At 38.5% G+C, this 24,259-nt stretch overlaps 1 protein-coding gene across 3 annotated transcripts; it reads left to right on the top strand.

Moving 5' to 3' along the window:
- The first annotated feature begins 3,541 nt into the window (after window positions 1-3,541).
- On the top strand, window positions 3,542-23,962 carry ca12 (carbonic anhydrase XII). Of its 3 annotated transcripts, XM_084396657.1 has the most exons (10): window positions 3,542-3,735; window positions 8,274-8,453; window positions 10,312-10,454; window positions 12,253-12,348; window positions 12,594-12,657; window positions 12,752-12,909; window positions 13,789-13,915; window positions 16,400-16,423; window positions 18,616-18,697; window positions 20,564-23,962. In XM_084396657.1, exons 1-10 carry the CDS (start codon window positions 3,696-3,698, stop codon window positions 20,640-20,642), a joined length of 993 nt encoding a protein of 330 aa, XP_084252783.1. In that variant the 5' UTR covers window positions 3,542-3,695; the 3' UTR covers window positions 20,643-23,962. The 3 variants fall into 3 exon arrangements, with proteins under 3 accessions (XP_084252783.1, XP_084252784.1, XP_084252782.1); XM_084396658.1 differs by lacking the exon at window positions 16,400-16,423 and having other exon boundaries at window positions 3,623-3,735; window positions 20,564-20,757; XM_084396656.1 differs by lacking the exons at window positions 16,400-16,423; window positions 18,616-18,697; window positions 20,564-23,962 and adding an exon at window positions 14,533-16,002 and having other exon boundaries at window positions 3,623-3,735.
- The last annotated feature ends 297 nt before the right edge of the window (window positions 23,963-24,259 follow it).

Here is a 24,259-nt window from a genome sequence, read left to right as displayed (position 1 = left end):
GGTGGAGTTTGGGTCGCGGAGGTTGGAGGTGGAGACCTATAATCATAACAATAATCAATTATAATCATATAACACCTATAATCCACCGACCAGGCTGGAGCTGTAGGCCGGCAGACCCACGGCGACTCCACCTCCCTGAAGGTGGTAGGAGGAGCTGAGGGGCTGACAGGCAGTGGTGGAAGAAGGGTTGAGAGGTGGTAGATGGGAGGAGGTGGGAGAGGGAGGCTGGGTGGGAATTCAGAGACAGACTCGGGGACGGAAGATTCGGCTTCGGCAGGACTGATGTGAACAGTCTCTGGCTCGGCGGGACTGACGTGAACAGTCTCTGGCTCGGCGGGACGAGCCTCTGGAAAGGCGGTCTCGGTGGGACGAGACCCAGGACGGGTAGGACATATGTTTGTACCCAAAACATATAAATGCGGGTGGGACATATGTCCCCACCACGTTTTTCCATGGTCGATATTGTCCCCACCACAACATCTCGCGGCACCAATTCTACAAATAAATAAAACATCTCCAGTTAACTGGCAGAGCATTCATTTCGTTCATTTTTTAAATAAGAGACGAACTAGCGCTGAAATGTGTTTTTTTAAATCAAGTGATCAAAGTGCTCGTTGCCACTGCGATCAGTGGCGCGGATACAGTGTTTTCTCGTGTGGCTCGCGCACACGCCGCACTGTCTTCACTCGGACACTCGCTTCAATCCGTTGGGGATACTCTCTATTCGTTCTGGTGAAATCACAAAACATATTGCACACAAACGTGTCCCTCTTTGAATTATAACCACTGATGAACATAATCGGTTTTGATTAAAAAAATTAAATAAAAATATACGAAAAAAAAAACCTATATAGAGTGCGGATTAAAACCCAGAACCTCTGATATGTTTGGCGAAAGTTCTACCACTGGACCATTAAGATACACGTTGGTCGAATAGGCGGATCTATGTATTTATTCACACGAAAATTCTCGGCACTGACAAACATATATTAGGCTACATCTCATTAAACAACAAATTAAACCCCATTTAGCCAACTATTTAAATCGATTGCTGGACATCGTAATGTTATTGTACATATATCTGATTTACCATTGTATTAGCAACCCCCACCTGTCCCACCCACTTTTTAAAACAAAGTTACACCACTGTATAAGTCTGTATAAGAGCGTGTGGCCGACCCGTGCAGAACATTTTTTTCGTAGCTACTGTACATAAATGTCCTCAGGACACTATTAAAATTAATTATTTATTAATTATTTATTATTATTATTAAAATTAAAAATTGTAATTGTTTTTATTAATCTGATTGGGTGGGCCACCGGTCAATCTTGGTGGGCACGTGTTTTTGTTTTTTTGGGTGTGTTTTTTTACTCTCCCTGTAACGTTTAAACGTCCAATGTTCGTCTAACATTTCTAAATGTTACAAGGCCTACTTGTTGCAGAATGTTCGGAGAACATTCAAAAGTAACAATACCATGTGTGCAACTTCGCCCAACCACATTCTTTTTTTAAACTTGACGTTTTGAACGTTCAGAGAACATTGAACTTAAGTTTTAAATTCATAACTTAATGTAACGTTATCAAAACGTTCTTATAACATATTTTTGTTTACTGGGATTAAAGGAATAATTCCTGTCCTCGAATTTGATTGGCTAGGCGGCGTTCCGTCCTACTTGATGGATAGATGATAAATTACGTAGCAAAACCAGTCAAAGATAATGTATAGGCTACATTTGCACATTAAACACAATACCTGCAATACATAGACACCTATAATAACGCAGTGTGTCATTTGCGGGCTCAGTAAACACCAAGCAAATGTTACAATATGGAGATATTATCACTGTCATAAGCTGTAATTTTTTTTCTCATATCACATGACGCACCATTGTACATTGTTTGCGGAGTTTTAAAATTACCGGTTTGAGAACGTGTGGCTAATGGCTATTTAGACAAAGTTGTGCGCTTCTGATGCTTAAAAAGCTGTCTGGGTAGTACACTCGAGGAGGCACAGCCACAGATTTGTATGAAGTCACTGCAAACGAGCGACAGATATCATCACCGTGACGTCAGTTTGTTTAACTCGCGAGCGCACCATGCTTGATATAAGAGACGGTTCCGACAGCTATGTCAAAATTTCTCTCTTCTGAGTCGACTTCTGAGGGTACGTGAGAAGCCTGCACTTCTCTGCAATGACAATTACACTTCTATTCATCATCTTCATCGCGTGTCCCCTCGCGTCCACAGGTAAGTTAGTCTCGCGCACTATAGTATGCAAAGTCTTGCAGAGCTCACTTTATAATAAGCCTAAACTTCAATTAATAGGTCAAAAACATGGTAAACTGTTACTTAACAGATTACTACTACATGTGCATTCAAAATTGTAGCTTACATATTGAGGAATAAAAGAAAAAGTGAATTAGTACTGATCTGTTAAACATTAGATAGCTAGGCTACCTATAATGTGGAAATGTTTGCTAATATAGTGAAAGTTATTAGTAGTTTTTGTTGCCTAATTAATGGATTATATATATGATAATTGGATAAATATGCTGCAGAAATGTACCATTTACTCGTATTTCTGTTACATTATTTTAAAACACACATTTCTGAAAATTTCTCTATTTGCATATATGTTAATGTTAGTAATTAAAAAAACTAATTATTACTGTGAAAAATAGTCAATAAAAATATAAAATCATAACATTTTGCATCACTTTAACTGGACAATATGGTCTCATATTGGTGTAGAAGCAGTAATTTGGGAGAAAATTTAACATCAAATATAGATTCCTGGAAGTTCAATTGAGTTGTTAACATAATGAGTGGGTGAATGTTGTTTCCATAAATGAACAACCTTGGGAGTATAGAACATGTCAAATGTGTAATTATAAACTTGCAGAACCCCAAAATGCTCTGAATTAGCGTGAAGATTTCTGTCTGCAGATCTGACAAATGGCCTTAAATGACCCCAGTGTATTGAAAACCACAGGAGGAACATTTGTCACGCCAAATTAGCGCCCAGGTGCTGACTTAATTGCACTGCTGATATCTTGTCTGTAGATCTTCCCCGAAAGGGTCAGTTCAGGAAAAACCTGCGCTCCCACAATAGCAAGGAAGATTAACTTTTATGAAAGAAAGTGATGACCAAATTGCTGAGGACATTTTTGCACCTTCCTGTTTGGAGTCTCAGTCTCATATTTGGAAAAATATCATATTTCCTATGTCATTTAGAAACATTTCCATCACTGTATAGTTAATGCATAGTAGTTTTCCTGTAAATAATAAATAAATAAATAGCTGCACCATACAAAAATGATTTTAGGTTTCATCATAGACCAGACAAGTATGTCTTTTAAATCTTAGTTTGGACTTAGAAATGCCTTGATTTCCGTTGACTTGCTCTTCAGCATTTTTAGCAGCGGCAGATTATACACGCTCCCGGGGAACCTCGTTGTCAACCAGAAATCTGTGGGAAAGACCAGCAAGAGTCTGACTCAGCCTGTCCGTCAGATTGACTGAGAATAGCCTGCAATGCCCAGAGCAGCAGGTTGCAACCAGAATGGAGTCCAGCTGCAAGGGAATGCATTATCTGACTGATTTATGACTGGAGTTCAGTCAGACTATTGGAACTGCATGAAAACAGGTCTGGGAGAATGAAGCTCGACATCCAGTTTCAAACCGTTTAATAATTATGTCCATCTCTTTTTCAGGGGCAAAATGGACATACAATGGTAAGTAGGCTATTTTGTTTTGTAATTTCAATAATTTTTACAATGTAGATTCAAAGTGTTTCATGTAAGATAGCCATGTTTTCCACACTAAATGAACACCAGAAACATTTTTTTAAAATATATCCACCAATATAGAAATACATAGTCATAAACAGTAAAATATACCTGCATACCTAAAAGTTTGGATAAGACTTTTTTTTTTTTTTTTTTTTACCAAGGCTGCATTTATTTGACCAAAATTGAAAAATCTGAATGAAATAAATATGAAATAACTGTTTTAATCTATTTCAAAATAGTTAATTTATTCCTGTAACGCAAAGCTGAATTTTCAGCGTCTTCACTCCAGTCTTCAGTGTCACATGATCCTTCAGAAATCAGTCTAATATCCTGATTTGCTGCTCAAGAAATATTTATTATTATTATCAATGATGAAAACAGTTGTGCTGCTTAATATATTAATGGAAACTGATACATTTTGTTCAGGATTCTTTTATGAATAGAAAGTTCAAAAGAACAGCATTTATTTAAAATGTTTGTTTTTTTTGCAACAACGTAAGAGTATTTACTGTCACAATTGATCAATTTATTGCATCCTTGCTGAAGAAAAGTACTAATTTCTAATTACTAAGTACTAATTTTTTTTTTTTTTTACTAAAACATTTTAACATATGACAAATGCCACATCTGCACACAGTCATAAGGTGATGACACAACCTGTTTGAAATAATTCATAGAAATTAATAAAATTGCAACACCCTTTTCACTACCCTTTTCACACTGTAAAAAAATATGTGATCAATAAGTTATGATGACATGTTTACATTGCTTTAACCCAACTTTTTACTTTTTTTTTTATAAATTATATAAGATTCAACTCATTGTTTTAAGTCAGTTTAATGTAATTTAAGTTGAAATGACTTAAACATCCAAGTTGATTGTACTTAAAAATTTAAGGCAGCAACTTAAAAAAAAATAGGATAGTAACACTGACATTAGGGAACTTAATGGTCAAATAAAAAACACATACATTTTTACGATGTTGCTTATGATTTTTATTTCGCCAGCAAAATCATTGAAAGTGTAATGTGAATATTTAATATTTCACCTTACTGTAAGTAATTAAGTTGTAATGCGTTTCCTTAATGGCCAGATGCCGTCGTTTTCACCTCAGTAAAAAAGGTCATTCAGTCACACAGAGACCAACAGAACGTGCCCTTTACACGTTGAAGAGCTTTAAAATAAACATGCTTAATCACGACTGCTGTCGCAGAGTTCTGGTCAATTGCTTTCACCTAGGGAACCAAGCAGGCTTCTGGTTACCATCGTCATGAGTCAAGCCTATTCCTGGGCAGTTATTTTAACTGTTATCTCGAACAATCCCAGTATGCCATACCAGTGTGGACATGGAGACCCATTGGCAGCCATGATGAAGGTATCAAAAAACAGGTTGCTGCTGGAAAAAGGGAACTCGTGGTGCAAAGTTGACCTCGTTTTGACCCCTTTTGGCACTTACGGCTCTGAAATGATTCCCACAATGTCTCACATGTCATTCCTGTTAGCTTCCCCCTCGGCTCTCTCCTCGTGCCACTGTCACTCACGTGTTCTCATTGGCTTTTCAAGGAGGCCATGTTGAGTTGTAGGTTCCATGATTGAATTACCCATATTTACGTCATTACATTACATGTCTAGTTTTGATTTATTTTAAAGCTGGGTTGAACTAAGATATAGGCAACTCAAGGGACCTCAACTGCAAAACAGAGCTGTTATAATGGCTTTATTTTGGGAAGAGATTGTTCGTCTAATTGCTTGGCTGTGAAATTTCATAGCTCTCTATACTTAGGAAAGAACAATGCATTATATTATTCTGTCTTTGTGTGTGGCACATTGCAATTTACAAGCTGAATCTCTTCTGTCCCTTCAGTTATACTCCTGTGTGCAAATTTACAGTGCCTGCAAAGTCAGACTACCTCGTAATGTGCTGTATTTTAGGCTTGTAGACTAAGAATTTTAGACAACGTGATTATCAAACCAAGCACCCTCATTAAGCAAATTGCTAAGTTTAGCTGCTACTAAAACTAGATTTGTGCAATTTCTGAAGAAAACATGAGCTGTAGGCCTACTCATGCAAAAGTCAGCGGTTAAAATGTGCGGTCAGTGGTTGTTTACTGGTCCAAGTCAGACGAGCTTTGAACTTTGTTACACGGTTGCTACGGTGTTGTTATGTAGTTGCTGGGTCATTGCTATGCGGTTGTTTACTGGACCAAATCAAAGGACCCCACCCTCATGTCTCTATACCAGTAATTCTTATGTGGTTGCTATGGTGCATTGAGTGGTTTCTAGGTTAGGGTGTAGCTATATGGTTGCTAAGCTGTTCTAAGTGGTTGCTATGCTCTTGCTAAGGGATTGATTACTGGTCCAAGTCAGAAGAGCCTCCAACTTCGTAACATGGTTGCTAGGGTGTTTGCTAGGTGGGTACTGGGTCATTGCTATGTGTTTGTTTACTGGACCAAGTCAAAGAACCCCACCCTCATTACTCTATAATTCTCATGTGGTTGCTATGGTGTTGCTAAGGTGTTCTAAGTCGTTTTTAGGCCATTACTAGGTTGTTGTTTAGTGTCCCAAGTTAAAAGAACCCAAGTCAAAAGACCCTACCTTCATGTCTCTATAATTGTTATGTGGTTACTGTGGTGTTGCTATGTGGTTGCTATAGGCCAAGTTACAAGAGCCCACCCTCATGTCTCTATAATCGTTATGCTGTTGCTATGGTGTTTCTATGTGAAAAAGTGCAGGGTGTCACATAGGGTGTTTCGATGTGAAAGTGTCCAAAGCACTGACCACTGCTTGAAATACCATGACAAATTTCTCAGAGAGGAACACTGCAGTGCTTGTGCTGCTGTGTAGCTGTTATCAAGCATATCAAACAGAGCTCAGATGAGCGTTGTCCTTTGTGTTGGCTAACACTGAGAGCCCTTGACATTCTGAGCCTGAATTAATTCCGCTGAGTCAAGGCCTTTTACAGTCACTTATTGGGACGTAATGACGTCAAACATCCACTGCCTAAGATGAAAACACTACTCAAAAAAGTTAGCTTATCTTAGCATCATTTATCCTGGTCAGACACAGACATGAACGATACCTCAAATCATGCTTTTTGAGTAGAGAATATCCTAGAGACCTGGGACTTGGACTGTAAGCAAGAACCACGCATTTTCTTCATAAAATGTGAAATAATTGTATGTGCTACTGTATTTTATATCATATGCCAGTTGCAACAAACCCCAAATTAACTTTTAATTTAAAAAAATGTTTAACCAATATTTTATTTTGATTTAAAGTTATTACCACTAAAGTTTTCTCAACTTAAGGGATTTGGTTCAAACTGCTGCATGACCTCAGCTTCCAGCGGTTCAGTGCGCTAATGTCAAACACATCCAGACCAGAGAGCTTCAGATGTTTTACTGTAGAAGCCTGCTCATTACGACTACATCTCAGGCTGACAGTTATGATTTAGAGTTATGACTCTCTACGGGCCCAGCCACAAGCATCTGATGTGATTATGATGGAGAAGCTAGTCTAGATCAAAAATGAACTGGACGGTGAGTAATTACGACCGCAAGGGAAAGTTAAGAGTGTTAAGCTACTAAAAAAGACAATGTGTAGTTTCGCAGTTACAGCGGTCCAGAAAACAAAAGCTGCCCACAAAACCATGACCATCATTGACGAAGAATACGCAATAACTTAATGTGATGTTTTAAACCCACAGCAACAACAAATCACTCTTACTGCCAGTGTTTACAGAAACAGAAACCATGACGATTGCATTTAAAAGGCTAGAAATTATTATGTTAAGGAACTTTGCTATGCTGTTTAAAAAATCCTTTTCTATACCCTCTTCCCTAAAAGATCCACAATGCACCAGAAATGTCTCTTAGACAAGCATACACTCTGTTGGAGTGACTTTGAAGCCTCCTTCAAAGCAACAAAACATCATCTTTTATTGTTGGGTGTGGTATTCATGTAAGGGCATTCATTTTGTAAGGCAGTGTTCTGTGACCGGTGACCTTAGCTTGTGTCTTAGCAAAACTTGTGGCTAATGCACTCCAATTCTGGCCACACCAACAAGGGCCAGATTTACTAACAGCTTGCGCAAGTGCAAACATTCTTGTGGCGTTAAAAAACTACTTTAAGGATTTACTAAAGACGCAGTTTCCCTTTCAGATGCAAAATTTATGGGAGGAGAGTATTGAATGAATCATGCAAGGTGTTTACTAAGGTTTGCGCCATTATTTAATGCCCAAAAAACTTAAACCAGATGCTAATTTGCGCTGTTCTTTGGTAGATTGCATTGGTCATTATGGAAACGATACGGTTGCGTCTGTATTCTTTCATTTGCGCGTCATCTTTGCACTTGTGGAATTTACCCTGATTTACCCTGTTTAGTAATTCTGGCCCCAAATGTTTAAATGCACACCACTAGATAAGAATCGGTCAGGGAAAGATGTTTTGTGACCACAACTTTCTTTGACTTTTGGTTTCAGGACCTGATGGAGAACACGACTGGTCCAGCAAGTACCCGTTCTGCGGAGGAGCGTTCCAGTCGCCCATCGATTTCCAGACCCAGCTGCTGAGATACGATCCAAACCTGCCGCCCATCCAGGTCCAGAACTACAACCTGTCAACCAATGAGCAGCTCACTCTCGGAAACAACGGACACTCTGGTTGGTGCAGTATGATTACAGAGCATGATTTTGTTTTTAAACATTACTAATAACTATTGTCACAGTACATGCATTTTAAACATACATTTTTAGATAGGCTATTGCATTTCATATTGTAATGTCTGAGGCAAAACATAGACTGTTCGTTCGAAATAATAGATTAAAGGATTTGTGGTTGTTAAACTAATGAGACCGTGCATCAGACATAAAGGTAAAATAGTCTTTCTTCTCTAACTTAATTTCTAGGTCAACGTGGAGAAAATGATAGAAGGATCTATTTTGCATCTCTGCCATAGCAATTTTCCACAATCACCCGCTTATTATGATAAAACAAAGCTGTTTGTATTTTAGTCTGGAAAATATGGCAAGGTTTTGATTCGAGGTAACGTCTTAAACAACATAACAAGTGATACTTTACTAGGTAATGAGTACTTTCTGCCATATTTTTGGTCCAAGTTGCACTAAACAGACTGAAGTTGTTCCATCTACCATCTCCTGACTGCGATTGTTTACTTTCGAGACTCTTTTATTTTATGCGCTCTCACTCCAGAGAGCCATAACTAAGTGTGCATTGCTGCCACGAGGATGAATACTGTTTTCTGACAGTGAGCCACTGTGTTTGGGGTTTTGGAGCCATTTCAGACTCGGTTTGGAAAAAGTTAGACAGGATTATTAGTCGAAAAGCTTGCAGAATTTGTAGAAATGGATATCTTAATACAGAGATGCAAGGCCTCAGCCATATTATTATTAGGGATGTAAATATCTGAACAAAAACCTAACATTTAATATTAAACAGGTATATAAAACAGGTGATTAAACAGACTGATAGAAAACGAAACCAAAACTAAGCATAATTATGACAGCTTGTTAATGTTTAATGATGATTACGTAATGATTAACAGATCATTATTTAATGTAAATCGAAATGCTTACAAATGTCATTTTTGATTAAGAACAGCATGACTATGCTGGTCCACTAGCTAGACCAGCACTATAACAGCTCTAACCAGCATAAACCAGCCTGGACCAGCATGGAATTCATGCCGGATTTTTCAGCAGGGTAGTGTAAGAAAAAAATACAAGGACATTGAAGATCTCGATGAAGAAGTTTATTGCAGCGTAACCCAGCACCTTGGGTTGAACCCCTAATAATACAGGCTTAAACATTTTATACCGTTTCTACACTAGTCTTCCCACTCACCATGTAAACAAGGTTTCGTTTTAAATGTAAATTAGGACAACCATTGAAGTTGTTGTAACATCAAAGATGTTGTAACAGGTGTGATCACCAAAGGGGTCAGTGGGTGATTGCTTTATGACTGGCAATCACGGTCACAAACTCTTTGTCACAGGATGGTTCTTGAGGTCCCGCTGCCACTCCCATGCTATAACTGATTAAATACCATTCCGGTGCTACTATTCTCATATTACTGAGACCAGAGCAAACTGTCTCTAAGATAATTGAGCAATTTTGGGGTTGACCTCTTTCTAACATGTATTTTGGAGTGGAATCTGGGTCGGGGTAGTCGAATATGTAATATGTAATATGAAAAAATTATATGCTGTGACCAATATTTGTTCTTCGAGGAGTTACCTTGACACGGTGTGGTCACATTTGCCTCTGCATCGTAAAAATTAACTCATTTCAATAATAATCCGTGCGTTTGACAATTTTATGTTTATTTTATTTTATTTTATTTTGTATTAGGCTATTGTTTTTCACACAAATTTGCCACATTGACTAACAAAATGCTGCTTGTCTGAAAGTGACTTCTGTGGGAGTGATTCTTCGAGCATCTCGAAGACCATGAACATTTCTTGCCAGTGAAATTTTTCCTTTTTCCTTTTGTACCCACAGTGCTGTTGTCCTTGCCGTCTCACATGCACATCTCCAGCCTCCCTCACAGATATTCAGCAGCTCAACTCCATTTCCACTGGGGCTCCTCCAGTCTGCTGACTGGATCAGAACACATGGTTAATGGCATTCGGTTTGCTGGAGAGGTAAAGTAAACCCCCAAAACAAGATCTTACCATTACTGTGAACACCTTTAATGCTTGAACAAATGCCCTAAACCCCATTATAGAGGATTTAAAAAGAAGTGAGGACTCAACAGTGCATGATGCAATGTTACGTAATGTGTATTGAGGTGTCAGAAATATTTTCATCTCTGTTTATCACTTTAGGACAAGGAAAATGTCTGCACAATTTGTGTTCCTAACACACCTAAATGCCCAAAGACAGATTTATAGTCATTGTGGCTCTGCACTACACTCCTCTTCTCTTTAAACTGGCCTTGGGGCCAGAGGTTACATCCTGTGAACTGACCTGAAAAGACACTAAAATTCTTTTGCTGCGTTTACACTGACACAAAAAATCCGATCTTTTACTCCCATCTGACACAAATCGGAATTTGTTGCACACGTGTAAACACAAAAATCCACACGAGATCCGATTTTTTCCGCATCCGATCTAAGCCACTTCCAAATCTGGTTTTAAATCAGATACATATCTGATATCTGGACATCCGACCTACGTCTAAACACGCACATCCAATTCACCCTTGAATTCCAAGCCACCACAAGGCGAGGACGACATGTTTATTCACAAAGATAGCTTTTTAATGTTGTATTATGAGGCAGACGTGCATTTTCAACCTCTGCCCGTGACTTTTATAAAAAAACATCTTCACTACTGAAAGCTACATTATATTTCTCAGCAATGAGATGATAACTTTGCTGTAATTAAACCAACAAGCTTCACTAATAGGTTACTCACTTGCGCGTGCTCTCTCTGGTTAATTCATTGGAATTCATTAAATATATTACAGAGCTATTTTATTTCACTTCAGAATACTAGATCTGAGCCGTAGATAGCCTAAACGAAAATTATTTCTGGACTATTTATCTGTTCCGTCAGATTTTGCGCTGCAAAACATTCATGAGTCATGACAGCTGTTATCTTGTCCATGCTGGCAAATAATCATGACCACCCGACATGAATTATATAAATCATTTTAATAGCACGGCCATTCAAAACCAGGGTCAACCATGTGCATAGTAAAACAATCACCGAAAATCATTTAATGTAAACAAAGATCCAGTCCTGTCTAAAGTGAATGTAAACAGACGGACCAAAAACTCGGATATGGTCAAAAGATCGGATCTGTGCTTTAAGACTTGCAGTGTAAATGCAACCTAAAATTCTCTAGCCAATTAAACAGCATGCCCAAGCGAGTCGACAAATGCCTTTGCAATGTGTGGATACTCCACTGCGAAGGTCTGCTGTTTCAGATGCAGCACTGTGGCTAAGTTTAGACATCAAATCAGATCTTTTCAGGCAGACTGTCCACACTATTAATTGCAGGTGATCAAATAAGATTTGTGTGTCCAGACATAACCAACCTATTTGCAGGGGTTGCTTTGGTAACAAAGCTTTCAAAATGGATGCAGGAAAAATGGAGGTGCATCATCTTGCTCTCCAAATAAGCGGCCTGCTTCGCTGTGCACCGAGGGGTACTTCCAGCATTTCCATCACCGGTTTTGATATTATCATTGTGTGTTGCATTAACAGTAATGCAAAATATTTTTTTTAATCTGATTTGTGCAGCCAGAGTGTCCAGACTGAGACTCGTCTGTAAAAATCTGATTGGAATCGCATTTCAAACCACCTCCAAATGTGGTTTGAATCAGATTTAAAAAAGAAATAGATGGATGGATGGATGGATGGATGGATGGATGGATGGATGGATGGATTTACTTATGATTCCTCATTAAAGGCAGCCTTTTCTGTTGTATCCAGATGCATGTAGTACACTTCAATTCTGACAAATACCCAAACATCTCAATGGCTGTGGACAAGCATGATGGATTGGCTGTGCTGGGAGTTTTCATTGAGGTGAGTCCGGACCTTAAACAAACCACTGAGACTGATGTGGTGTAGTGGTTAAGACTCGGGCTGATGACCGGAAGGTTGCTGGTTTGATTCCCGCAACTGAGCAATGGGCCATCACCACAAGGCATTTAACTCCAGATGCTTTAGGGTAATTGTCCCTATAATAAGCGCATTGCTTGAAAGTCACATCAACAAATTTCCCCAGCATGAGTCTATTTTCTAATCAGTCAGTGTTTTATATTGTTTAGATTGGAGAGTTTAACCCTGCTTTTGACAAATTCTTCAAATACATAAATGGGATAAAGTACAGAGGTACGTTACTTTCATATCGTTTCAAATATCTTTAATTATGATGTGCATAACACAAGTATGCTAACACTCCTATTACTAACCTGTTATCTGACAGATCAGAAAATACAGGTCCCAGCATTTGACGTCCGTGCACTGCTACCAGCACGTCTGGACGAGTATTACCGCTACGATGGTTCTCTGACCACACCGCCCTGCTATCCCAGTGTGCTATGGACCGTGTTCAGGAAACCTGTCACCATTTCAAGAAAACAAGTAAATTAATCATGCTTATAGTTCAGAAGCTTATCGTGCTTTTTGGCATGTTCGCACCACAGGATTTGGGAATGATTTGAGTTCTAGGAATGCCTTTTGGGGGAACTAAATTAGCTCCTGCTTCAGAGTAGGGTCTAAACCAGCACAATAGGAACTACCAGTGACGTGTATGCACGCGAAACAAATATGCTATAACACACACAGATTATAGCATATTTATTTATTCCACAAACTAACTCTACAAACATCGATAGATGGACCTCTCAACCTTTATGCTAAGCCAAGGAGAAAATCCAACGCGACTTTGACCAAGCGAAACATGATTATGTATTTCTGCTCAGCTAGCGACATTGGACATCAACCACACGGCAAACACTACTTTTTCATTACTGTCTACTTTCTATGCATAACAGTTCTATCTAATAACATGTAAGACAGGACTGGTAAACAGATTGTAAACTAAAGACAGATAATGGGAACACTGTGTGCTTAAAAACAAATCAAATCGGGCAATTATTATTAAATATACACATTCTCTAAAAAGGTCAATAATACCTGGAGCTAAGCTATTCATTAGCATTCACATTGAATGCTAAAGAATACAGTTGAAATCTGCCATGTTAGCAATTAACAACTAGCAAATTTTGTAAGCTGTGATATGAAAGGCAGAAAAAATGATTAATGTGTTGCTTGGAAAAGTTTATTTAGTCAGAATGCATGACTACTTTTGAATGGTCATCAGCAGTAGTTCATCTAGTTACAGCATCTACCAGCAGGTGCTAACTAGCCAAATCTTGACACTTTGAGTGTGGTATCCACCTCTTAGGCAATAGTTTCAGCTGTCCATATTGTAGTAATGTTACTGTTGTGTCTTTACAGTTTTTGGCATTGGCCACAGCTCTGTATGCCTCTCATGCCCAAGATTCTGTTACCGTGCCACTTCATGGAAATTACCGGAAGCCACAACTCACAGACAGCAGAGTGGTACTGGTTTCTTTTAAGGACGGTAAGTACAGTTTAGATTGCAATTTGAATGTGTATGATATGACCAGGAAGCCTAATGAAGGGCTAAAGCTGAAATGCTCAAATATCTGCTGCAGTGCTTTATGTGAGCATCATGGTTTCCTATCAAATAATTGATAGGAATATGAGCTTTCAAGATGGCTTTGTCTCTCTCTCAACATCTGCGTAAGGCCTCAGTTACCTTTTTTCCTCAATGAAAGACCTTCGCTACTTCAGGCTGCTTCGAAACATATGCTGGGTTTTAAATTAGATGCTTCCATTGACATAAATCTTTTCCTTTAAACCTGAGTTGGTGCGTAACAGAGTTTGCTTCTAACTCTCAGGCATTTTGATGCTGTGAGAGAAGCTTGGGATTGCTGTTATCACCGGAGCCTTGTTATCTTCTTTAGTCTTGCTGTTTTCTAACATCTTTGCATGAAGGCTCAATCCATCAATATCCCAGGCTACCGCTTGCTGCGTTCTTCACTGCATGGCAATGTTTCCTAAAAAGCTGACTTACCAAGGAGTTCCTATCAGCCCCCGCGCTAGTAAGGCTTTGCCCTGGCAGTCCTCCGTTGCAATGCTCTGCTTGAACACCCCTCTACATTGTGTCTGGTGCAGGACTGCACAGTATTTTTTCAGTGGGGTCCCCGTTTCAGAGGAAGCAAGTCATCCAGAAGCTTCTGGTGGGCGACCTTGCGGACTTGGCTGACGAAGGACTCAACCAGCTTCTGCCAAAGTTGAATACCCAACTGGGAGTGGATGCAAAGTTGAAAAAGACCAAGAAGCAGGGACAGTGGAGCCAGGCAACTCAAAAACAGCAGTGGTCGAACAATAAGGTACCAAGCAACACTGGCTACTCCTCTTCCGTTGGGAAGAAAACACCAACACCGTGGTATATGGGAGCATTGGGTACGGATAAAGGGATGTGCTTTGTATCCCTGGAGGAGAATGTCGTTCACCAGCTCGAGAGATACCATGCAAAGGGTCTGATGGTCGAAGCTCTGAGAGAGGTTGTATTTCCTGAGTTGAACCTCAGGAGCTACTTGCACTGCCGGTCTGATCTGGACCTTCAGACCATAAAACAACTCATAAAAGGAAGATCTCGGGATGAGGCAGTTGAGCTCGAACAATCACTGACTAAAGCCATGCTGAGGGAGATAAGGAGACAAATCAAACAACATAGAAACCCAAACATGGAAACCACGATGGGGCATTCTCAAACTACATTCCCGAAGGACTACAACTCGGCCTCGACTTACCACAGACCTCAACGTGCTGAATGGGAAGATTAGACCCAGAGAAGACAGCAAACCTCCCAGAGGGCCTAAATTTCCGCAGTACGCTGTCACGCACAATATTTAGTCAACTCTGCTCCTAAGGCTAGCACATCATTTGACTAATATTTATTTAGTTTGATGGTACCCCTCTAACACTGTCTCAGAGACTCTCAAACTAGTTGCTTTTGCAGTAGATGAAATGAATCGGTGAGCAAATAATGTTCATGATATGTTATGCCGCTAATTACCAAGAAGTTTGTAGTTACTTTACAAAGAACTGGACAGTATGCTAGACAACATTTGCTAGATGGCTGTCGACAGGACCACAAAACAGACCTTTTTCCGACCTCCATATTAACTCTCTAATGATTAGTCCAGACTAAAAGCTGGTCTGTTTTAAGCATTAGTGATTTTTGTGGGAGAGTATGACTCAACAATCTTAATTATTAAATGCAATGCACAAAAAGACAGAAGACCATAATGTTGAGGGCATATTTTTACATTTTATTGAGAAAAGTTGAGCTGCATATTGCAGTAATTGTATTCTGTGGTTGAAGAGTCATTCGTAAATTAAAAGGGACAAAGGGACAAAATCAGCACTTTAAGTATTTTAACATTCTCGAACTCTGTGTGGTACTGTTTTTTTTGGGTGTGATCTGAGACCAAGGAGAAAGCAGACAGAGTAATCTTTTTGTACACTGACTCAGATTTTGGTCAGTATAATTTTTTTGTGAAATGTCTAGATCATGGATTGTAAAATAAAAGCATAACGTCAATTAAAAATGTATCACTTCTTCCACTTGTAAAGGAGAACCATGTCCCTGATTTTATTCTAAATGGTGTTCAAAAGTGATATGTGAATATTATAAGGTATTACTGTGGCCATATTTGTTTATGTTTGAATTTGTATTGAGTTAAAAGTTCTACAATTATCAGAATCTTATGTTTTGACCTTACAGGGATATTTCACCCAAAAATGAAAATTCTGTCATCATTTACTCATGTTATTTCAAACCTATTTCTTTTCCATTTGACTTTATTTCTTCTGCTGATGAAGATCTAAAAAAGAAATAAAAAAAAAGTCCAATGTTGTTTTGGACCCCATTGACTTTCATTGCATGTACAATGGGGGCTGAATAGCTCATTTGGATGTGCAATATGTTTGCAAAACTTTTCTCTCAATTCAGTTTTCTTTTCTTTCCTCTAAGGAGACTTTACTTGGATGAGCTGGGGTATGTTATGGTAACACAGTTTGTGCATGTGTGTGTGTTTGTGTGTGTGTGTATGTGTGTGTGTGTTTGTGATGTCAAATACTTCCTCACCTCTGGCTAACAGACGTGACGTCTTGCGTTATGACACTCATATGCGAGGCGAATTGCTGGTGGCCATGCAGTGACGTGTAACTGCAGTGTTACGTCACTCGTCTTTGACCACAGCATGATTGCTGTTGACATAAGTTTGAACATATGGAGAGGGCATGTTTGTTCATTTAGCATGACTTTAGGACCTTATCATTGACGTATCTATGGTTTAGTTCTAATTGTAGTGCTGCAGTGGCTGACATATATCTTTACTTTAAACCACTGCGCCCATGAGAATGCGTGTCTCATTTGACACTACTGGGTTTTGTCACCACATATGTAATCATATCCACATTTGTGTATTTTTGTGCATTATGTCAGTTGTGTAACATTAGTGTGGTGATGACTGCTAATCATACTGAGAACAGCTAACCAATAAACTAATCTGGGTATATTTAAGGAGTTAACCCTCAGACGGTCCTCGGTCATTTCTGACCGATAAATTTTCTGTTTTGAATTTCTAAAAATCACAGCTTCATCGGAATGTTATGAAACTTGGTGACTTTTATGGCATTAGGTATGTGAATACAAAAAAAAATTGAGGTCATGATCCGAGCATGCTAAGTGGTCGTAAAAAAAAATAGTGACGATTTTGGTCTTCGGTCAAAAATGACCGACCCATAGGAAATGAATGGGAAATTGAAAAAAAAAAAAAAAAATTCTCCGAATTTTTGTGTGTACAATCTACAAATCGGCCTCAATCCTAAAAAAAAGTACACCGCTGTAAAGGGGTGACACTCTACAACATCAAGAGTACAAAAAAGACACACCCACCCACACACACACACATACACACACACTTTTATACACATAAACACCAATACATTTTGATTACAAAAAATCTGTTTTGAATTTTTAAAAATCACAGCTTCATTGGAATGTTCCGAAACTTGGTGACTTGTATGGCATTAGGTATGTGCACGCACAAAAAAAATTGAGGTCATGATTCGAGCATGCTAAGTGGTCGTAAAAAAATAGTCACACTTGTGGTCTTCGGTCAAAAATGACCCCAATAGAAAATGAATGGGAAATAAATAAAAAATAAATAATAAAAAAAAAACAATCTTAATATTATTTTACAAAAAGTGTTATAATTGAATGAATTGCATTTTTTGTTACAAATTCTGTACAAAAAAAAAGTAAATGTGTCCATAAACAGCTGGGGAATTCACATGCCTCTCCATTGAGAACAGTAGATGCCATCTAGTGGTTACACCATGCTCCTACGCTTTCTCTCCATACTCTCACCAGATGGTGCTAATCTGCTTCAAAAAAATTTTTTTGAAGGCCTAGACTCTATATTAAACTAAAATACTGTATAATTTTTTTTTTTAAATACATATATTTATATACATTTTTTAATTATTTTCAATGGCAAAAATAGACCATAAATATTGCATAAATATTAATAAATTCAATAAAATGATCTCAAAATACTAAATTAAAAAGAATAAATATTATAGAACAAAAATAAATTGCATTGGTTTTACTGGGATGGAGGAAGTTTCATTTTTAGGCCTCCGGTCACTTCTGACCGGGAAGGCCCAGGATGTGACTCCGAAACGAAGACCGTCTGAGGGTTAAGCAGTTAAGTTATTTTTATCAAGTCAACATGAAATCAAAATTTACCCTATACGTTCTTAATACACACACATTCACATCCACGATTCAAAAGTGAACATTATTCTAAAGAAAAATTATCTAAAGCGTTTACTTTCCTTGTCAACATCCACTTTTCTTAATCCAATCAATTCCCTATGGATAAAATCAAATCCTGCTGCGTTTTCTTGTTTAATAATCTTGTTTCACTCAGAAATCCATTATTTTATGAATATAAAATAGATTGCAAATGCCATTTCATGTTGACTTTAATGTCACTGGCTTTCATTTGATGCACAAAATTAATTTTAAACCAGGTTATGACCATATTCGTTGATACATGTTCAAAGTTAAAATGGCAACTTTGTAAACTTAACAAAAATAAATACAAGGCATGCTGCATTAAACCAACAATTGAGGGTAATCAAACATACTGTTAATTATGAGGTAAATTTTCCTTTCAGGTATACTAGCAACAATAATAGTGGCCTCCATGCTAGGACTGCTACTGATCATTACCCTAGTTTGGTGTCTTTTGAGAAAAAGGTGAGTGTTTAATTCATACCAAAATGAAACAAATGACATAAAGATGCAGTCACATTTACCTTCTGTGAATTTTCAGTCGAAATCGTGAATAGTACGGGATCGGGAATCGATTCAAAACATTTCCCCTCACATATATCACAACTGGTTCAAATGGGCCACTCGAATTCGCAGCGTTGACCAACAGAAAGCTGCTTGATTTGATCAAGACTTTTGTGTGAAGCTAAGGCCAAGAACTGAGTTTCCTTGTAAACTTTAACCTTGAATCATCTTAGATATTTTGACGTAAAATATAGATCCAACAACAAAAGTATAAAGAGGTTTTTATTTCTGTCATGACAACTCTTGGAGTGCACACTTATGGATATGACAATTTTGATATGTTTGGTCTTGGTGGAATAGATCTGGGGCTGCTACTGCTGTTAGTTATTGCTGCTGTCGCAGAGCAAATACAGGACTTGCTACTGCCAATACATACACAGACACACTGCTGTGAGAAATTAAGACATGCTGCTGCTATACAATATAGCATTAATGAATTAGCCATAGCAGATGTGGAGCTGAGGAAGGTGGAGGGTTCATGAAAGCAAACTGCAACTGCTAACAGAAAATACTGACCAGTATTTCAGGGTTGAGCAGCGAGCTCAGGAACCAATCAGCTGTGCCCTACCCCTTCTCCACCGACACGATGCCAGTGTGGGTTTCCAACCTTTGTCCATTCCCGAACTGTTCCGCACATTTCCACTGCAGAAAAGGGGGTTCCGGGCCGGAAAGACCGGTTCAACTCCGACCCTAAAAACTTGCTGGTCTCGAACAAAGCCGAGGAGAGGGGGGTGGAGAAATGCTGCTGCTGCCTCGTTGAGCAATGTAATAACGTTGCACTATGTTGCTCTTTATATATAAATATATTAGATTCAAGAGAGACCCAGCATGCAAGAGAAGCGAGTGAATCAACGGTTTCAGTTTTAGTTTATCTCCGAAAAGGACAGATGAGAGTACGAGCTGCCAGTTCACTAGAATCACTCCCGGTATAATGACACACAGTGTGTGATGTTGTTGTTTTTTTAGACCCCTCTGGCTCTAGATGTGAACCATTGATGGAAAAGGGTAGATAGAGAATGATATGATTGCAGCACATTGAGTTAAGGACTTATCAGCCTGTGCTATCTAGAGTTTCATGACAGAACTTTGAATTTGAGGGAAATATTTTTGGGGAAACATTTGCATATTGCAATTCTGCCACTATAGAAACAACTAGTGTGAAAATCAAATGCCATGTGGCTTAAAATACACAATTCAGTTTGTTGCAAGTGAAGGGAAACACTGTGTGTACCACATAGGCTTAAAGTTAAATTTAGTAATAATGCATTTATTTTAATACAATGTAATGTGACAGTGCTGTAAAGATCCCACCATAATTAATTAACATTAATTTAGGGAGCCTCAGGCACAGACCACTAAATTATTAAGTTGCCTTCAATAGGAATGTGTTGGTTAAGATCCATTGCTTTTTTCCAACTTTTATCCAACTACCAGGACAATGTGTTTGGTTTAACATAGAAATGATCTGACAGCACATGTGCACATATGTATGTAATGCCACTTTAAATTATTAGTAGTTTTCATGAGATTAAATGTACCGTTGCTCTGTAAAATTGCGCATTGTGTGGGCAAAATCCAGTAAATTTATTGGAATATGCCTTGTCTGGAAAAACGAGCGAAAATGTTCCCCACACAAATTGAGCTTGTGTTTAAGTTGGTCATGTGAATTTGCAGCATGGATGTGACTGCATCTTAATGCAAGTTTACCAGTTTAATTGTTCCACATATTCCCACAATTAACTGGCCATCTCCTGTTCTTTTAACTAGATCTAACACCGAAGAGCAGAAAGACAAACCCAATGCGTACAAACTGGCTGAGAAAGAAGAAAACATCTCCAAAGTATAACCTCTCAACATCTGATGAAACCTGAGCATGCAGTCAATCCGTTTTTCCATCATTTCCATTTGTCTCCTTAGCTCATGGGCCTGGTAGCTAAGGAACCGTCTGGTTGCATGCAATATTTAGATCAAAAATGTTCAAAGAACTCAGACTCAGATTTGAATACCGAGTTCTTCTTCAACCACATTCTAATCCAACAGGATCCAAAAACCTAAGATGACACAAGAGGAGAGTAAAAATATGTAATTTTCGTACAGTATGTAATTCACCACATGCGAATAACCCACCAGTCAACATCAAACCTGGTGCTTTGTGAAGCAGAAACCATCATACAATATTCTGCAATGGTGGCCTTCCTTTGCTGTCCAGCGGCATGTGACATCTCTCTATGCAGTGCCAGGCAGATGCGGTGGGAAAACACAGCTTCTGTCCGAGGCAACGAGGACGTTCTGGTTCAGCATGGATATGTGGTGGCCTGAGATGGGTAGTTATGATGTCCCCACCCTATATTTACTATTGTGCTGTTTGACCGATTAGAGTAATGAAAGGGTACGAGAAGAGCCACGCTCTCGGTTCCCACTGAGCTTGCCACAGAACTGGCCTATTGTTCCCCAGCTTGCGTGTAGGTTGACCTTTGACTTCTCGTTGCCTGGGCAATCATGAGACTAAACGCCTATGCACACCCAGTAACCCGTACAAATATAAAGTACTGTAATGCTCTGACTTAACTGTGAAGATACTGCATGATGACTGGAGTGATTAGCTTGACGAACACTACATCAGGGGGGCTCGTTCCTGATTTTGAACCTTCACCTGCTTGTCATTTTCAAGTACACAACGATCTTGAGTAGCTTGATTGAAGCTTCATTTACATTTAATCCAGATACAGTACATTTGAAAAGGTTTTTTTTTTTTTTCAAAATGCTCTCTGTCCACAATAGCATTTTCAAGTGCTTTCCAAAAGTGACTTGTCCACGCTGAAATGTCTGAAAACGCTAAAATCATCTCACTGCGCATGAATAAAATGTAATAAAAGCTCACTGAGATGAGATAGACCAAACATAATAAAGTTAGGCATGCACCAATATGAAAATTTTGGCCGAAACGGATAATGATAATTCTTTATATTTGAAAGCCGATAGCCGATATATTGGCCGATTAATATAAATCCAACTTTTTATATAATTTTTGAGAGCCCGATTAAAAAAAAGCCATGTCCCAAGCACACAATTATAATGTTCTCATTATAATTTTATGTAGCCGATATGACAGCACATGTTGCAATTAACTGTATTTTCCTTTTTTGTAGTGATTTCAATCATATTTCAGCTATTCAAAACAATCATGGGGAACATGATGCACATCTGAAGTGTCTCAGCTGAAGTAAATAATCCACTATTAATCGGCTTTAATATATTGGCCAAATTTTCTTATTGGGCTGAAAATTGCATTCAGGCCATGTCTTAATAACCGTAATCACAAAGTGTTCACGTCTTCGTATAGCTCGTAATAACAACTTGTAAGCTGGGAATGTTCTGAGAGCTCCTACTTGTACCACCTGACCGCTGCAGATTCATTTAATGATAGTGTTGCCATAAAAATACATAATTCCAAGTTCGAGGACGTGAACAGATTTGAGTAGAATGTCACTGTAATAATAGTTCAGGCGGAACCGGCGAACATTCATTGTAACATTAATATAAGATAAACAAACACAAAACGGAAAAAAGTAAAGCGGCAGCCCCTCACGGACGACTGCCGCACAAACATAAACAAAGCACAATTGTCCAGGCCTGGTCCTCTCTCGTTCTTCACTGTCGTCATTCCTCTTTTTATCCATCCGGAGCTCCTCCATGAGACACTTGAGGCTGGTGTGGCGCGCTGGTTACGCTCATTAGACCGCGTCCTCAGTCTGCCTGCGGCAAACAGCGGCAACACCTCCGTCCCCTCACAGATGGCAGCCACCCAGCCTCAACCCAGGAGCACGGCAGCAAGCTCCTTTTATCCACTGTGAGACACTTTAGCAATCATGCCACCTCGCTCCGTTCCCACAGCTCTCTGCCCCGCCCTGCAGTCATCTGTTGTTATCTCGAAGTAACGCAATTACGACATGGCATGAACATAGCATACATTAATCTTTTTCTCTATGTTTAGACCTTCCATCCACACTGAGACAGCATCATCCTCTGAAAATTAAAGATAATTTCAAATACCTCTGTTTAAAAATACAGTCCACTCTACAACACAAAAATGGCGTTTTCAAATTGACCCACTTTAGTGTCTTCAAAAAGCTGTTTTTACAGGACAAAAGCACTGTCTCAATGTGGATGGAAAGCCAAAACATAGAATACGTTTACAAGACAACGAAGTACTAAACACTGAAAAGTTTTTTCTTTGTGTTTTTGAAAAGTTGAAAACGTTGACAAAATGATCTCGGTACACACGGATCTGCGAGACCGACTAAAACCGCTGTATTATTCATGCCAGACCAGTAGTTGGCGGTTTCGCATTTTAAAGACAAAACTACATGTCTATAAACTGAACACGTAATGTGCATGGTGTCAGTTTTCACAAATGCGCATTTTTGTTGTTTACGCGGAGACGATAACGGTATCTTTCCAAAAACTTGCACTTTGAAACTCGTTTTCAAAAGTTTGCATTTTCAGACCCTCAAAGCGCCATTTTCGTGTAAATGAATGGCCAAAACGCATAAAAAGTTTACATTTTTAGTTAAAAACTGTGTCATGCCCATAAAGAAAAAGATGCATTTTCAAATGTATCCGGATTCGTGTAGATGTAGCCTGAGTCGACTCATATTATTCAAGAATTATCATGTAGATTATGATATGACTTTGGAGATCTTTGAAGCTGTGATTTCTGTATGACACTAAGCAAATAAAATCCATATTTTCATAATCCGGTGGGATTTGCTTATACCAGTTTCCATGCCGTTCTAGGCTGGTTATTCTGGTTAAGCTGGTTAACCATGGTCTGGTGAAGTTGACTGACTGAAGAATCTTGGTGATTTTGCTAGTTAACAGCCATCGTATTCTTCTTAGCACTCGCTGAATCTGGAAATAGACTGTCCTCTGATGGAAAATGTGAAAAGAAAGGCAACAGAATGTGATTTTGATTTATTTTAAGTGGGTTAGTTGTGTGCACATATTTGTGATGAACAGTGTGAATTTTGAGATGTTACTTTTCATTGTATTTTTCCTTATTTGTCTTAAAAGTGTCTTAAAGTGTTTTGGTATTGTGAACTACTGTGCTGTAATGTTTTTTTGTGCTGCTAATACATCGACCCAATAAAAAAAGAAGTTTTTTGCATTATTTATATTATTTTAATAATATCAAATTATTTAGAATTTTTATAATGCAAATTGCCATGTGTAGAACTTAAATTTTTTGTTATTATATGAAATATGAAGTACTTAATATATTCAAAATCTTCTCCTCAGGATAACATAATCTTAGTTTTCAAAAGTTGTTACAGCTAAGGCGTAATGATCTTATTCTTATGTCAGAAATTAACTGATTATAGCACTAAATAATTTCATAGTCTTAAACAATAAATCTGCACAAGCTGCTTATTTGCAAATCTAAGTAGTTTATTATCATTTGAA

The sequence above is a fragment of the Rutilus rutilus genome (genome assembly GCF_951802725.1).
Source record: "Rutilus rutilus genome assembly, chromosome: 23".
Classification (NCBI taxonomy): domain Eukaryota; kingdom Metazoa; phylum Chordata; class Actinopteri; order Cypriniformes; family Leuciscidae; genus Rutilus; species Rutilus rutilus.
The sequence above is the reverse complement of the archived record's forward strand: the minus strand, read 5'-3'. Positions and strand labels throughout refer to the sequence as shown.

Excerpts from the sequence above, each read along its gene's own strand:
- ca12 (XM_084396656.1), top strand. The coding sequence starts at position 3,696 with ATGTCCATCTCTTTTTCAGGGGCAAAATGGACATACAATG. Across the intron at positions 10,455-12,252 it reads GCATTCGGTTTGCTGGAGAG|ATGCATGTAGTACACTTCAA; the intron begins GTAAAGTAAACC and ends TGTTGTATCCAG. Across the intron at positions 12,910-13,788 it reads TCACCATTTCAAGAAAACAA|TTTTTGGCATTGGCCACAGC; the intron begins GTAAATTAATCA and ends GTGTCTTTACAG.